Source organism: Bombina bombina, chromosome 4 (genome assembly GCF_027579735.1).
Source record: "Bombina bombina isolate aBomBom1 chromosome 4, aBomBom1.pri, whole genome shotgun sequence".
Taxonomy (NCBI): domain Eukaryota; kingdom Metazoa; phylum Chordata; class Amphibia; order Anura; family Bombinatoridae; genus Bombina; species Bombina bombina.
Window position 1 is genome coordinate 73021015 of NC_069502.1, and position 14680 is coordinate 73035694.

Consider the following 14680-nt stretch of genomic DNA (forward strand, 5'->3'; position numbering starts at 1 on the left):
AAGAATTGTATCATGACATAATCTGTCCAAATTCTAATAGTGTTTGCTCAGTTAATCCTAAATTATACACAACCCAATTACATTCCATATTAAAATGTGTTTATGACATTACAGCAGGAAGCTCTTTCCATATCCGCACAGTATCTACCGTTGTGTGTGTAAAGCAGTGGCGCCAACTTCCTAACACATGAGGGACGAATATCAATATTTTAGGAGCCTTAAGGGTAGCATATATATGTATGACTATTAAAGACACAACTAATAATATATGAACTAAAAACCTTTAAATATTTTTTTTTATATTTAAAGGGATTTGAAACCCAAAATATTCTTTCACGATTCAGATAGAGCGTGCAATTTTAAGCAACTTTCTAACTGACTCCTATTATCATTTTTTCTTTGTTCTCTTGGTATCTTTATTTGAAAAAGCTTAGGAGCTGGCCCATTTTGGTTCAGCACCCTGGGTAGTGCTTACTCATTGGTGGCTACATTTAGTGCAAGCCCTGGGAGCCGCAGCACTAAGCCTCCTATTAGAGCGGCCGGGGTTCTGTTAAGGTTATTGCAGCTCTCCAGTGCGCTAATGTAAGTATAAAGCTACAAGTGAACTTTTGCACCTGTAGTTTAGGAAGCTTTATATTCATTTAATGAAACCAAATGTAAATGTCCTACGAATAATCAGTATTTGTTTAGATTAAAACAAAACAAATACAGAATAGTTCAGCCATCTAATATTTGGGGAAACTAATTTCCCCGAATATTCGTTACGAAAGAGGCTGCACAAGCCTCAAAGTTAGACCTTCTGATATCTTATAATCTGCACACTGTAAGGGTTAAACATATATCCTGCTGTCATGAATATCTTACAAGGTAAATCTACTTACTTAAATGATTAAAAGTGCGAATGGGTTTTTAAGTACCTGCCCACCACCTCTGCCCTACTCTTTAGCCAATTATATAACTGCTACTTTAATTGCAATCAGGTGTAACTGTCACACTTCACCTGATTGCACCTTACTTCCTCTCACAAAACTGCTTTGTATTCTAATCTTGCTACAGTAATCACACATCCTCCGACCACTTCATCACAAAGTCTTCTGTCATCTCTCCCCTTTCAGACTTGCCTGCTGTGTCATTTTTTTTTTCTCCTTTAGATTGTGAGCTTGACAGCCTTTGTACCTGAAGGTCAATTTGTCTACCTCTAATACTGATTGTGCTCAGAGGCAGGAAAGTCCTTTTGTTTAAGCTTATTAATGTAATTATTTTAATGTATAGAATGTAGTCTTAGGAATGTAACATTCCCTGTAACCATGTATAATTTGTTATCAACAGATGTTAATAAAGTTATTGTTTTAACATGTGCTAATTCCGTATATGTCATCAAACAAATGTATGTAATGCCTCTGAATTAGCAGCAGATGTGCACTGGTGACTTGGTCTGTTTTGCTGTTACAGGCTCCCAGTTTTTGCTCCTCACTGATAAAGATCATCATTATAAGAAAACACAGATGTTACAGTTAACTCTTACTTTGTACCATATGCAACAAGAACTGTATTACTTCTTTGCTATCAAACATTGGAGAAATAACTACAGTTTGAATTTATCTTTCAGGAATGGAATGATTACAAACTACGCTGGAACCCAGCAGACTATGATAATGTTACCTCAATACGAGTTCCTTCAGAAATGATTTGGATCCCTGACATTGTCCTATACAATAAGTGAGTGCCTCACGCTGTTTTTAAAGGTTAAGGCTAAATCTTGCTGAGCCCTTGCTTGAAAGCCTGCTGACATTGACTTTATGCATGAGCAGTACTGAGCTATAACTGGTCAATGCTGGGCTGAGAATGACAGAACCCAATATAAAATAATGAATTAATCATTGATATGGCACTGATGCGCAGGGTGGGCTAGCCTACTGGCATAGGTTCTCTCATAAACTTGTTTCCACTCCCCATCAAATCAGCTTTCTTACGCTCCCTCTGCAGGCTTCACCATTGTTAGCACCTTAGCACTCCCCGCTTCCCCATTTCTACTCTTCCCTTCTCAACCTACTTAGCTCTTCTTCTCTTTCCCAGATCACTTATTATTCCTCCCCCTCACCAGATCACTTATCTCCTCCTCCTCCTCCTCCCCACATCGCTTATCTCCTCCCAGCTCACTTATCTCCTTCTCCACACCTCTCTTAACTCCTCCTCCTCCCCACCTTGCTTATCTGCTCCTCTACGCCTCGCTTATCTCCTCCTCTTCCCCAGCTCACTTATCTCCTCCTCCACACCTCCCTTAGCTCCTCCTTCTCCACACCTCGCTTATCTCCTCCTCCTCGCACACCTCGTATATCTCCTCCACCACAACTTGCTTATCTCCTCCTCTGCCACAGCTTGCTTATTTCCTCACTTGCCTCACCACCACAACATACTTAGCCCTCCTGTCCCTCCTCTTCCCTTTCCAGCTTACTTGACTCTCCTTCCCAGACTTTCCTCTTACCCAGATGACTTGGCTCTCTACCTCTCACCTCTCAACTCATTTAGCTCTCCTCCACCCAACTCACTTGGCTCTCCACAGCCCACTGCCCTCCAACTCTCCTCCTCTTCTTGCCCTCAACTTACTTTGATGTAATGTTCACCTATCTCAACTCTATCCTACTTTACTCCCTCATCAGCTAATTTTCTTTCCTCCCACTCCTCTCCTAAACTCACTTTTCTCTCTCCTCCACCCATCCTCATCCTACTTGGCTCCCCAGCCCAGATTACAAGCCTCTCCTCCTCAGTTCAACTGGTTTACCTCCCCTTCTTGTTCACAATTCACTTGTCTCTCCTCCCCCACCCATCCGCAGGTCATTGTGCTCCCCACCCTCACCCCTCTACAGCTTACATGGTCCCATACCCCCTCTTCCTCACTCACTTCACTGTCCTTCCATTTCCTTCACAACTCATTCTGCTCTCTGCCCCATTCTATCTTATTAAATCTCCTTCCCACTAATCTCCAGTTTACTTAACTCTCCTCCTTCCCCCCTCCCCAGTTCAATTGGCATAGCTTACTTGGTTATCCTGTCTCCAAATCACTCCAGTCTCCTCCTTCTGAACAACTTATTTGTCTCTCCTCTTTTCTCCTCTCCATCGTATTGTGCTCCTCTCCCAGCAAATTTGGCTCTCCTTCTTTAACCTCCCCCAAAATATATTCCCACCCCTCCAACTTGTCTTTTCTCTCATCCTAATTGCAATTGACTCTCACCATCTTGCTGGTTTACTGTTTTTTTATTGCACCCCCATTTGATATATCCTCTACCGTGTTCACTTGCTTAACTTCAATAGATCTCTGTCTTCCCCTATTCACTTGACAATTATAGTCTACCCATTGCTTCTATATGATCTATTTTTAAAATTATATTATCTTGTCTTTTTGTTGTTGTTTTTTTGTTGTGATTTTTTTGTAAGCTTCAAACAAAACAAAATTATCTGCCTGTAAAATGAAAAACAAAATCTATTAAATTTTACTTCTCTTTAATCTTCCCACACCTCTCTGCAAGATGAAAATCTCAAGTAGCTCTTGAATGTCTGTGCACTGCATCAGCAATTGCCTCTACAGTTACAAAGGGATACTTGAGATTTTCTTGTGGGGAAAATGAGTGTGAGGGAAGGTACCTGCTTAAATGGAACCATCAGCTCTAAATACTATTAAAGTAATAATAACTTTATGATCTGTGCTCTTTCTGGACTTTAATTTGATAACAACAAGCAGTTTCTCTAAGAAAATCATGACAAAGAAGATATCAAATTGCTTTGCATTTAGAGCAAGCTCATCAATCTAATATGCCACATCAGTTTAGAGACTTAATCAGTTTAGCTCAAAAAGAGTTGTGAAATTTGTCAGTTATGCTCATTCTGCTTTCTGTGCATTCACAAAGTCATTGCTATATGGATATGTCTTTCATTCAAAGGGGTATATTTATCAAGCTCCGTATGGCTCGCCGGGAACAGAAGTTATGACGCAGCGGTCTAAAGACCATGTTACTTAACTTGTCCGCCTGCTCTGAGGCCGCGGACAGAAAACAACCCGATCGAATACGATCTTGTTGATTGACACCCCCTGCTAGCCGCAAATCTACAGGGGGCGGTATTGTACAAGCAGTTCTGGTGACCTGCTTGCGCAATGATAAATGCTGACAGCGTATGCAGTCGGCATTTATCGATGTGCGGCGGACATGATACGCTACTTCGTATCATGTCCACTCGCACATTGATAAATATGCCCCAAAATCCTTTAACAAAATCTAATGTGTTATATATTCACAAAATAGTGGTGATTTATCAGTGTCTATTAGCAGACACAAATTTGGCATTTCTTCAGTAGATTATTTCCAATTTATCACTGTTTTATAGATTATATATTGTCTATTACGTCATTGGCCAGTCAATAAAAAAAAAGTGTTTTTTTTTTCATGCAATCATCCAAGAGATGATAAAACAAAACAAATTTATCTGCAACTCTTATCTTATCCTCTAAGTACACTCAGAAGGTATACCATGATTATCTCACACATGGTTGTATACAGTAGCAAAGAAAAAGGGGCTGTGTTGAGGCGTTTTGGTGGGAGGAGGTTAATTGGCAATAATCAGATAGCAAAAAATCAGATGTATAGAAAAGAATATTGAATTCATATGAAATACGTAAAACCAAAGAAGTGTATATGACAAATAAAATAATTGTCAGAATGGGGGGCGGAGCCAGCAGCCATTGCAGCAGCATGCAGCTTAATGGAGCTCCTGAGTTTATCGTAAAAAATTTATAATATTGAGGGAAGTTTCCATAAAGACAACACATATATTCAAGCAGAAAACCATCACATAGTATCGACATCTTATGGGAGTCCTTTGCCTATTACTGTCAAAGAAGCCACAAGGCAGACTTTCACGCAGCTCTGGGAGACATCTTTTGACCCTAACCTGTTTCCCTGTATGATTTGAATGTCTCATGTTACCGCACTGGTTTCCCCTCAGACAACCGAGATAAGGAGCACTCTTTGTTATTTTTAGATAACACCTATTATACCACCGGAAGAAAATGGAGACTGCTGTTTATTTATTGAAGAAATTTGCTCTATGCTAAATGAATACTGTCCTTTATGGCCACATTAAGATCAGCCGTTGGTGGTTCCTGGGACAACAGTCCTATAGTGCCCTTACCAACTGAAAGTGTTGTGGTGCGGGATGGTGAGGCTCAGGGGCCCCAGCTATTGCCACCAGCCACGCTAACAGCCACAATCATGTTAGGGGGAAGCGGTGTGACCTTGTGGGATCCTAAACAGATACCTAGATCGTCTCTCTCCAAGAGGTGGGTTTCTGACCAGACAGCCACTCAGGTTGATGGAGAAACACTAAACACCTCAGGCGCCACTGATCATAAGGCATCCATGGGGGCTACACTGCAGGACATGTGTGGCAACAAGTTGCCAATGTTTCAGGACGAGATGCCTAAGAGAAAAGCAGACTCTACTCTTTACTGGACCTCAGATTTGCAGTATAACGCTACGTGTTAACAATGGAGGTCTGGCTTACTCTGAAGCACTGACTGTGGAACTATGCCATTACTGTTCCAGCAAAGTTGGAGTGGGCTAAGTACTGCAGGGTATGCTACTAACAGCGGTGTGGATAATATGGAACTCCATACTGTGTCAGGGGTATAAATCAGGTGTGACATACCTAAAACAACATAGTGCATATAAACCCTTAATGATGATCTGGTAATAATAATAACAACTCAAATGTCAGAAATGTTTTTATGTTCTGAAACGTGTCTTTGTACTTTCTGCTCTTGACATTTTATCCCTGTACTTTGTAACTTGTCTGTTACTATCTATAGGTACTGTTTGGGCGGGGTAATGTTTGTGCTAGGTACTATTTGCTCGAGGTACCGTTTGAGCAGGGAATTGTATGTGCCAGGTGCTGTGTGTGCTAGGTACTGTATATGCTAGGTATGGTATGTGCTAGGTGCTGTGTGTGCTAGGTACTGCGCGTGCTTGGTACTGTGTGTGCTAGGTGCTGTGTGTGCTAGGTACTGTGTGTGCTAGGTGCTGTGTGTGCTAGGTACTGTGTGTGCTAGGTACTGTGTGTGCTAGGTGCTGTATGTGCTAGGTACTGCGCATGCTTGGTGCTGTTTGTGTTAGGTACTGTATGTGCTAGGTACCCCTGCTAATTTATAGCATATAGAGAGGATGCTGTCCAATTAAATATTGCCAACATAATATAGGTTAGGTATCATGTGTGCTAGGTATCATGTGTGCTAGGTATCATGTGTGCTAGGTATCATGTGTGTTAGTTATCATGTGTGCTAGGTATCATGTGTGCTAGGTATCATGTGTGCTAGGTTCAACGTGTGCTAGGTACTGCGTGTGCTAGGCAAGGAGGGTGCTGGGTACGGCGTGTGCTAGGTATAGCGTGAGCTAGGTACAGTGGGTGCTAGGTACAATGTGTGCTAGGTACAATGTGTGCTAGGTACAATGTGTGCTAGGTATAATGTGTGCTAGGTATAATGTGTGCAAGGTACAGCGTGTGCTAGGTTCAATGTGTGCTAGGTACCGCGTGTGCTAGGCAAGGTGGGTGCTGGGTACGGTGTGTGCTAGGTATAACGTGAGCTAGGTACAGTAGGTGCTAGGTATCATGTGGTAAATCCATTAATATATATTACAGCAACGCATCCTGACATGCTCTTTGGAGCATTAAATTTAATTTATAAGTACCACCCACACCAGGGTTCAATCTTGGTGAATTATTTTCACCACAAATCCTTGCAATTTACTTATGATGTATCAATGTTTTGACAGCTATTGCAACCGGACCTGCGTGTCCGATCCTTTTGTTTGTGTATGTTTGAACAGGGATCCTGCGTGTCCCCAAGTGTTACCTTTCATTTTAAAACTGAATAAATGCTCATTTAAATAAAAAGAACACTGACTTATAAAAAAAAAAAATAATAATAATATGCGTAAAAAATATTGTGGCCACAACTATAAAACAAATTTGATCCAAGAAAATACATACACAGTACACATAAAAATGTGCTACAGTTTAAAATTTAATCGAACACGATTAATAAGGGAAATTATAGCTTAACTCTGTGGCATTTATTTATCAAGCCGTCAACCGCAAATACGCTGGAATTCTGCAGCGTATTTGTGGCGAGCCTGATTCCCCTTAGTTATCAAACCCTACAGACTGGCAAAAGTAGAATTTTGTGACGTAACATACCATCCGCCGGACTCAGTCCGACACAGATCGATGCTTATGTCATTACAGATGTTCCGAATGCAAATTCGGCACAATCTGACTACTTTTGCTAGTTATCAAATTTCTACCAGGTACGCTCGCCGGCCCAGCGTACCTGGTTTTCAATCCGCTGCCCTGGAGGTCTGGAGTCTGAAAGCAGCGAAAGCTTATGTTCTCTGCTGCCCAATATCCCATTGATTCCTATGGTAACATTTACACCTAACACCCTAACATGTACCCCGAGTCTAAACACCCCTAATCTGCCGTCCCCGACACCCCCGACACCTACATTATACTTATTAACCCCTAATCTGCCGCCCCGACACCGCCGCCACCTACATTATATTTATTAACCCCTAATCTGCCCCCCTACACCGCCGCCACCTACATTGTACTTATTAACCCCTAATCTGCCCCCCTACACCGCCGCCACCTACAATATATTAATTAACCCCTAATCTGCCCCCCTACACCGCCGCCACCTACATTGTACTTATTAACCCCTAATCTGCCCCCCTACACCGCCGCCACCTACAATATATTAATTAACCCCGAATCTGCCCCCCCATACACCGTCGGCACCTACCTACATTTATTAACCCCTAATCTGCTGCCCCCAACGTCGCCGCCACTATTTTAAAGTTATTAACCCCTAAACCTAAGTCTAACCCTAACCCTAATACCCCCTAACTTAAATATAATTTAAATACATCTAAATAAATATTCCTAGCATTAAATAAATTATTCCTATTTAAAACTAAATACTTACCTAAAAAATAAACCCTTAGCTAGCTACAATATAACTAATAGTTACATTGTAGCTATCTTAGGGTTTATTTTTATTTTACAGGCAAGTTTGTATTTATTTTAACTAGGTACAATAGTTATTAAATAGTTATTAACTATTTAATAACTTCCTAGATAAAATAATTACAAATATACCTGTGAAATAAAACCTAACCTAAGTTACAATTACACCTAACACTACACTATAATTAAATTAATTCCCTAAACTAAATACAATTAAATACAATTAAATAAAATTATCTAAAGTACAAAAAAAAACCCCCACTAAATTACAGAAAATAATAAACAAATTACAAGATTTTTAAACTAATTACACCGAATCTAATCCCCCTAACAAAATAAAAAAGCCCCCCCAAAATAAAAAAAGCCCTACCCTACACTAAATTACAAATAGCCCTTAAAAGGGCCCTTTGCAGGGCATTGCCCCAAAGTAATCAGCTCTTTTACCTGTAAAAAAAAAAATTACAAACCCCGCCCCAACATTAAAACCCACCACCCACACAAACAACCCTACTCTAAAACCCACCCAATCCCCCCTTAAAAAAACCTAACACTAACCCCTTGAAGATCACCCTACTGTGAGAAGTCTTCACCCAACCGGGCCAAAGTCCTCAACGAAGCTGGCAGAAGTGGTCCTCCAGACAGGTAGAAGTGTTCCTCCAGATGGGCAGAATGACGGTTCCTTTAAGTGACGTCATCCATGATGGCGTCCCTTCAATTTCGATCGGCTGATTGGAACAGCCAATAGAATGCAAGCTCAATCCTATTGGCTGATTGGATCAGCCAATAGGATTGAACTTCAATCCTATTGGCTGATTGCATCAGCCAATAGGATTTTTCCTACCTTAATTCCGATTGGCTGATAGAATTCTATCAGCCAATCGGAATTGAAGGGACGCCATCTGGGATGACATCACTTAAAGGAACCATCATTGTTCAAGAAGACGTTGAATGAAGAGGATGCTCCGCGTCGGATGTCTTGAAGATGGAGCCGCTCCACGCCGGATCGATGAAGATAGAAGATGCCGTCTGGATGAAGACTTCTGCCCATCTGGAGGACCACTTCTGCTCGTCTGGAGGACCACTTCTGCCGGCTTCGTTGAGGACTTCGGCCCGGTTGGGTGAAGACTTCTCCCGGTAGGGTGATCTTCAAGGGGTTAGTGTTAGGTTTTTTTAAGGGGGGATTGGTGGGTTTTAGAGTAGGGTTGGTTGTGTGGGTGGTGGGTTTTAATGTTGGGGGGGTTGTAATTTTTTTTTACAGGTAAAAGAGCTGATTACTTTGGGGCAATGCCCCGCAAAAGGCCCTTTTAAGGGCTATTTGTAATTTAGTGTAGGGTAGGGCTTTTTTATTTTGGGGGGGCTTTTTATTTTGTTAGGGGGATTAGATTAGGTGTAATTAGTTTAAAAATCTTTTAATTTGTTTATTATTTTCTGTAATTTAGTGGGGGGGGGGGGGTTTGTACTTTAGATAATTTTATTTAATTGTATTTAATTGTATTTAGTTTAGGAAATTAATTTAATTATAGTGTAGTGTTAGGTGTAATTGTAACTTAGGTTAGGCTTTATTTTACAGGTATATTTGTATTTATTTTAACTAGGAGATAATTAAATAGTTAATAACTATTTAATAACTATTCTACCTAGTTAAAATAAATACAAACTTGCCTGTAAAATAAAAATAAACCCTAAGCTAGATACAATGTAACTATTTGTTATATTGTAGCTAGCTTAGGGTTTATTTTATAGGTAAGTATTTAGTTTTAAATAGGAATAATTAATTTAATGCTAGGAATATTTATTTAGATTTATTTAAATTATATTTAAGTTAGGGGGTGTTAGGGTTAGGGTTAGACTTAGGTTTAGGGGTTAATAAATTTAATATAGTGGTGGTGACGTTGGAGGCGGCAGATTAGGGGTTAATAAATGTAGGTAGGTGGTGGCGGTGTAGGGGGGGCAGATTAGGGGTTAATAAATATAATGTAGGTGGCGAAGGTGTAGGGGGGCAGATTAGGGGTTAATAAATATAATGTAGGTGGCAGCGGTTTAGGGGGGGCAGATTAGGGGTTAATAAATATAATGTAGGTGGCGGCGGTGTAGGGGGTGGCAGATTAGGGGTTAATAAGTATAATGTAGGTGGCAGCGGTGTAGGGGCGGAAGATTAGGGGTTAAACACTTTATTTAGTTGCGGCGGGGTCCGGGAGCGGCAGTTTAGGGGTTAATACATTTATTAGAGTTGCGGTGGGCTCCGGGAGTGGCGGTATAGGGGGTAAACAGTATAGTATAGTGGCGGTGTTTAGTGACAGGGTACCAATAAAGCTGTGAATAAGCCGAAGAGCAGCAAGATCGATGACTGTTAGTTAACAACAATCCGCTGCTCATCGCCCCGTACTTGGTGCGCAGCTTTTTGACAGCTTTTTTGATAATTTTGGAGAACGTATTCAGGTCTGCGGCAGCGATGTTAGGCGATCGTAGGCGAGCGTATTGGTGCCGTTGAATGCAGGTAAGTTGACGGCTTGATAAATAGATGCCTGTGACTCAAAACCATTAAGATTAAGAAGTGTTGAGGTCGGTATATTCTATTTTAGTAATTCTATACGTATATGTTCCATACATAGGCAGCTCACTAGAATGGAAATAAAAAACAGAGGACTGAATTAAATATAATCTAATATCAGCCGCTTCTAATGCTTAGATATTTTGCTTGACACTTGAATAAGGTTAATATAACTGAATAAAATGTTGCTAATAGGCAGAGTGGTGGACAAAAGCTTTATACAATGTATATAATTCATTTAGGACAGTCAGAAAGCCTTCTCTGCTAAATCGCTGTATATGTAATTTCACAACTTGCTAGCCTTACCGGACCTCCGTAGTGGTATGTGGTGTAGTCCCAAATGCAGTCACACTTAGTCAGACTTGCCTGCTGTGGATCTCCTTGCTGTGGGTTTTCAGCCTTTTCCCAGCTTCTGCAATGACTGTGTTGGAGGGGGGGTCACATGACCTGTAGCCAATCGGATGGTCATAACAGGATTTGGCTCCAAATTTGAAAAAACGGGTGTCATAGTTTCACTGGGTATTCCTATTCAGTAATCCTAAGTCTTCCTTCTACACGTTTCAGCAGTTTATTGCCTTTATCAAGATCTTTATTTTATTTGTCATATACTCTCCTTTGGTTTGACGTATTTCATATGAATTAAATATTCTTTTCTATACATCTGATTTTTTACTATCTGATTATTGCCGATTAACATCCTCTAGCTCCCAATAGAGCACCACTCAACACAACCCCTTTTTCTTTGCAAGAGTAAAATCATGTTGCAAACAATGTAGAATAAACTATATTCATGTCGTTCTTTCAGCAGGGTTTTCATTAATTTCTCCATAAGTGATGGAGACCTGCCAAATATTGAATGTGTGTATTAATTTGCATAGCTGGTGATGTTAGACAAAGACATTCATTTTATATGGTTTGGTTCCTTCTTTATCTATATTTGAGGCTAACCTTCCCCCCATTTATCAAACTGCAGGAGAACAATGTTCCCAGCCAGGGAACCTGTCTGCCTTTTTCAGGGCTTGTGGCGCACCTAATTGATACTGTAAAAAGAAATGCATGTGCAGTGCCTCCCCTTGATCTCTTGCAACCAATTGTGTGATAGTAGGTTTTGACAATCATACTGGATGAACCAGTCCAGAATGATTTAATTCTGCTACCTGCGTTCCTAGATAGGTTAAGGAGCAGTAATGCAGTAGCAGAATCTAGCTGTTGATTGGTGGCTACACACATATGCGTATTGTTATTGGCTCACCAGTTGTGTTCAGATAGGTCCCAGTAGTACATTACTGCTCTGGGGATGACTTTAACTATGTGTTTCTTGTTTAACTTATCTCCTTAATTCAATGCCTTATTATATGTTACAAGAGATGCAGGGAGGTAAAATGGTGATTAATATTAAAGGTGCATGAAAATCAGAAATAAACTGCCATGGTTCAGGTAGAGCACACATTTTTAAGAAACATTTCAATTTACTGATATTATCAAATTTATTTTTTCTCTTAATATCCTTTATTGAGAAGCATACCTAGATAGGCTTAGTAGCAGCAATCCACTAGTGGGAGCTAGCTGCTGATTGGTGGCTACACATATATGCCTCTTGTCATTGGACTACCAGATGTGTTCAGCTAGTTCCCAATAGTGCATTGCTGGAGTTGACTTTAGGGGGCCTATGTATCAAAGGTCTTGCGGACCTTATCCGACAGTGCAAATCAGGTCCGCAAGACCTCGCTGAATGCGGAGAGCAAAATGCTCTCTGTATTCAGCATTGCACCAGCAGCTCCCGAGAGCTGCTGGTGCAACGCCGCCCCCTGCAGACTCGCGGCCAATGGGCCGCCAGCAGGGAGGTGTCAATCAACCGGATCGTACTCGATCGGGTTGTATTGTGGCGATTCCTGTCGCCTGCTCAGAGCAGGCGGACAGGGTTATGGAGCAGCGGTCTTTAGACCGCTGCTTCATAACTGCTGTTTCTGGTGAGTCTGAAGACTCGCCAGAAACACGAGCCCACAAGCTCCATACGGAGCTAGATAAATGGGCCTCTAGGTATGTGTTTAACCTCTTTGTAGGGATAAATACATAGTTCTATGCAAACACCAGCACAATAATACAATGTGAGTATTTTCTTTGTGTCCCTTTAATACTGCTGCTTCTCAGACTCACATAAGCAAACTTCTGCTTAAACCTCTGCACTACGTGGGCTAATGTAAACTTGTGCTTAAACCTCTGCATTACGTGGGCTAATGTAAACTTGTGCTTAAACCTCTGCATTACGTGGGCTAATGTAAACTTGTGCTTAAACCTCTGCATTACGTGAGCTAATGTAAACTTGTGCTTAAACCTCTGCATTACGTGGGCTAATGTAAACTTGTGCTTAAACCTCTGCATTACGTGGGCTAATGTAAACTTGTGCTTAAACCTCTGCATTACGTGGGCTAATGTAAACTTCTGCTTAAACCTCTGCATTACGTGAGCTAATGTAAACTTGTGCTTAAACCTCTGCATTACGTGGGCTAATGTAAACTTGTGCTTAAACCTCTGCATTACGTGGGCTAATGTAAACTTGTGCTTAAACCTCTGCATTACGTGGGCTAATGTAAACTTCTGCTTAAACCTCTGCATTACGTGGGCTAATGTAAACTTCTGCTTAAACCTCTGCATTACGTGAGCTAATGTAAACTTGTGCTTAAACCTCTGCATTACGTGGGCTAATGTAAACTTGTGCTTAAACCTCTGCATTACGTGGGCTAATGTAAACTTGTGCTTAAACCTCTGCATTACGTGGGCTAATGTAAACTTGTGCTTAAACCTCTGCATTACGTGGGCTAATGTAAACTTCTGCTTAAACCTCTGAATTACGTGGGCTAATGTAAACTTGCTGTAGAGTTTTTACCACTACACGCTACAGAAAGATTAATGCAATAAGGAATTCATTGTCTCAAGCATTCACCTCTTCCAAAATATAATCTTAGTGAAAGAAATATGTGAATCTTGTAGAGTTCTACCTGGAGCTGAGTCATATTTAAGTAAAAATAGATTGTTTAACGGTTATGAGGATTTTGCCCTTGAGAAAGTATTTTGAAATTGATTTTTGCTTGGGAAGCATTACTTTATCTTTTTCTTAAGCACAAACAAGTTTTTTTCTCGGAAATCCTAGTCACAATTATTCAGTGTTATTGTTTTAACACTGGGGTATATTTATTAATGTGCGAGAGGACATGATACGATGTAGCATATCATGTCCGCTGCACATCGATAAATGCCGACAGCAAACGCTGTCGGCATTTATCATTGCACCAGCAGTTCTTGCAGCCAATCGGCTGCTAGCAGGGGGTGTCAATCAGCCCGATCGTATTCGATCGGGATGATTTCTGTCCATGGCCTCAGAGCAGTCGGACAGGTTATGGAGCAGGGCCATACGCAGAAACAGGACCATACGAGCTTGATAAATCGGCCCTAATGTCAGTATGTTCAAATATAGACATAATGCTAATAATACACCACTGTGGATAATACATGATTTTTTAAAGGGACATTATACACTAGATTTTCCTCTGCATAAATGTTTTGTAGATGATTCATTTGTACAGGGAGTGCAGAATTATTAGACAAATGAGTATTTTGACCACATCATCCTCTTTATGCATATTGTCTTACTCCAAGCTGTATAGGCTCGAAAGCCTACTACCAATTAAGCATATTAGGTGATGTGCATCTCTGTAATGAGAAGGGGTGTGGTCTAATGACATCAACACCCTATATCAGGTGTGCATAATTATTAGGCAACTTCCTTTCCTTTGGCAAAAGGGGTCAAAAGAAGGACTTGACGGGGGGGGCGGAGTCCAGCACGCACTAGAATGGTCGCATAATCTTGCTGCTCTGATCCTGACTAAGAGTTATCTAACTCTACATATTGTTTATCGCAGAGTTGCACCCTGAAAAATCCCTGGAATATACCCTGGACTCCTGTTCAGTAGCAGGCGACAGCCAAATCTAACTTCTGATGTTACACCCCTGAGCTAGGACCGGAGCTATACCCTGACTTTACACAAGCGGCGGCCA

General features: G+C 40.9%; 1 protein-coding gene across 1 annotated transcript in view; it reads left to right on the forward strand.

The window, feature by feature from the left end:
* Positions 1–14680, forward strand: part of CHRNA2 (cholinergic receptor nicotinic alpha 2 subunit) — a 140997-nt gene that overhangs the window by 79180 nt on the left and 47137 nt on the right. The window contains exon 4 of the mRNA XM_053711065.1: positions 1610–1719. Coding sequence (XP_053567040.1) covers positions 1610–1719 — 110 coding nt within the window. The remainder of the gene's footprint in view (positions 1–1609; positions 1720–14680) is intronic.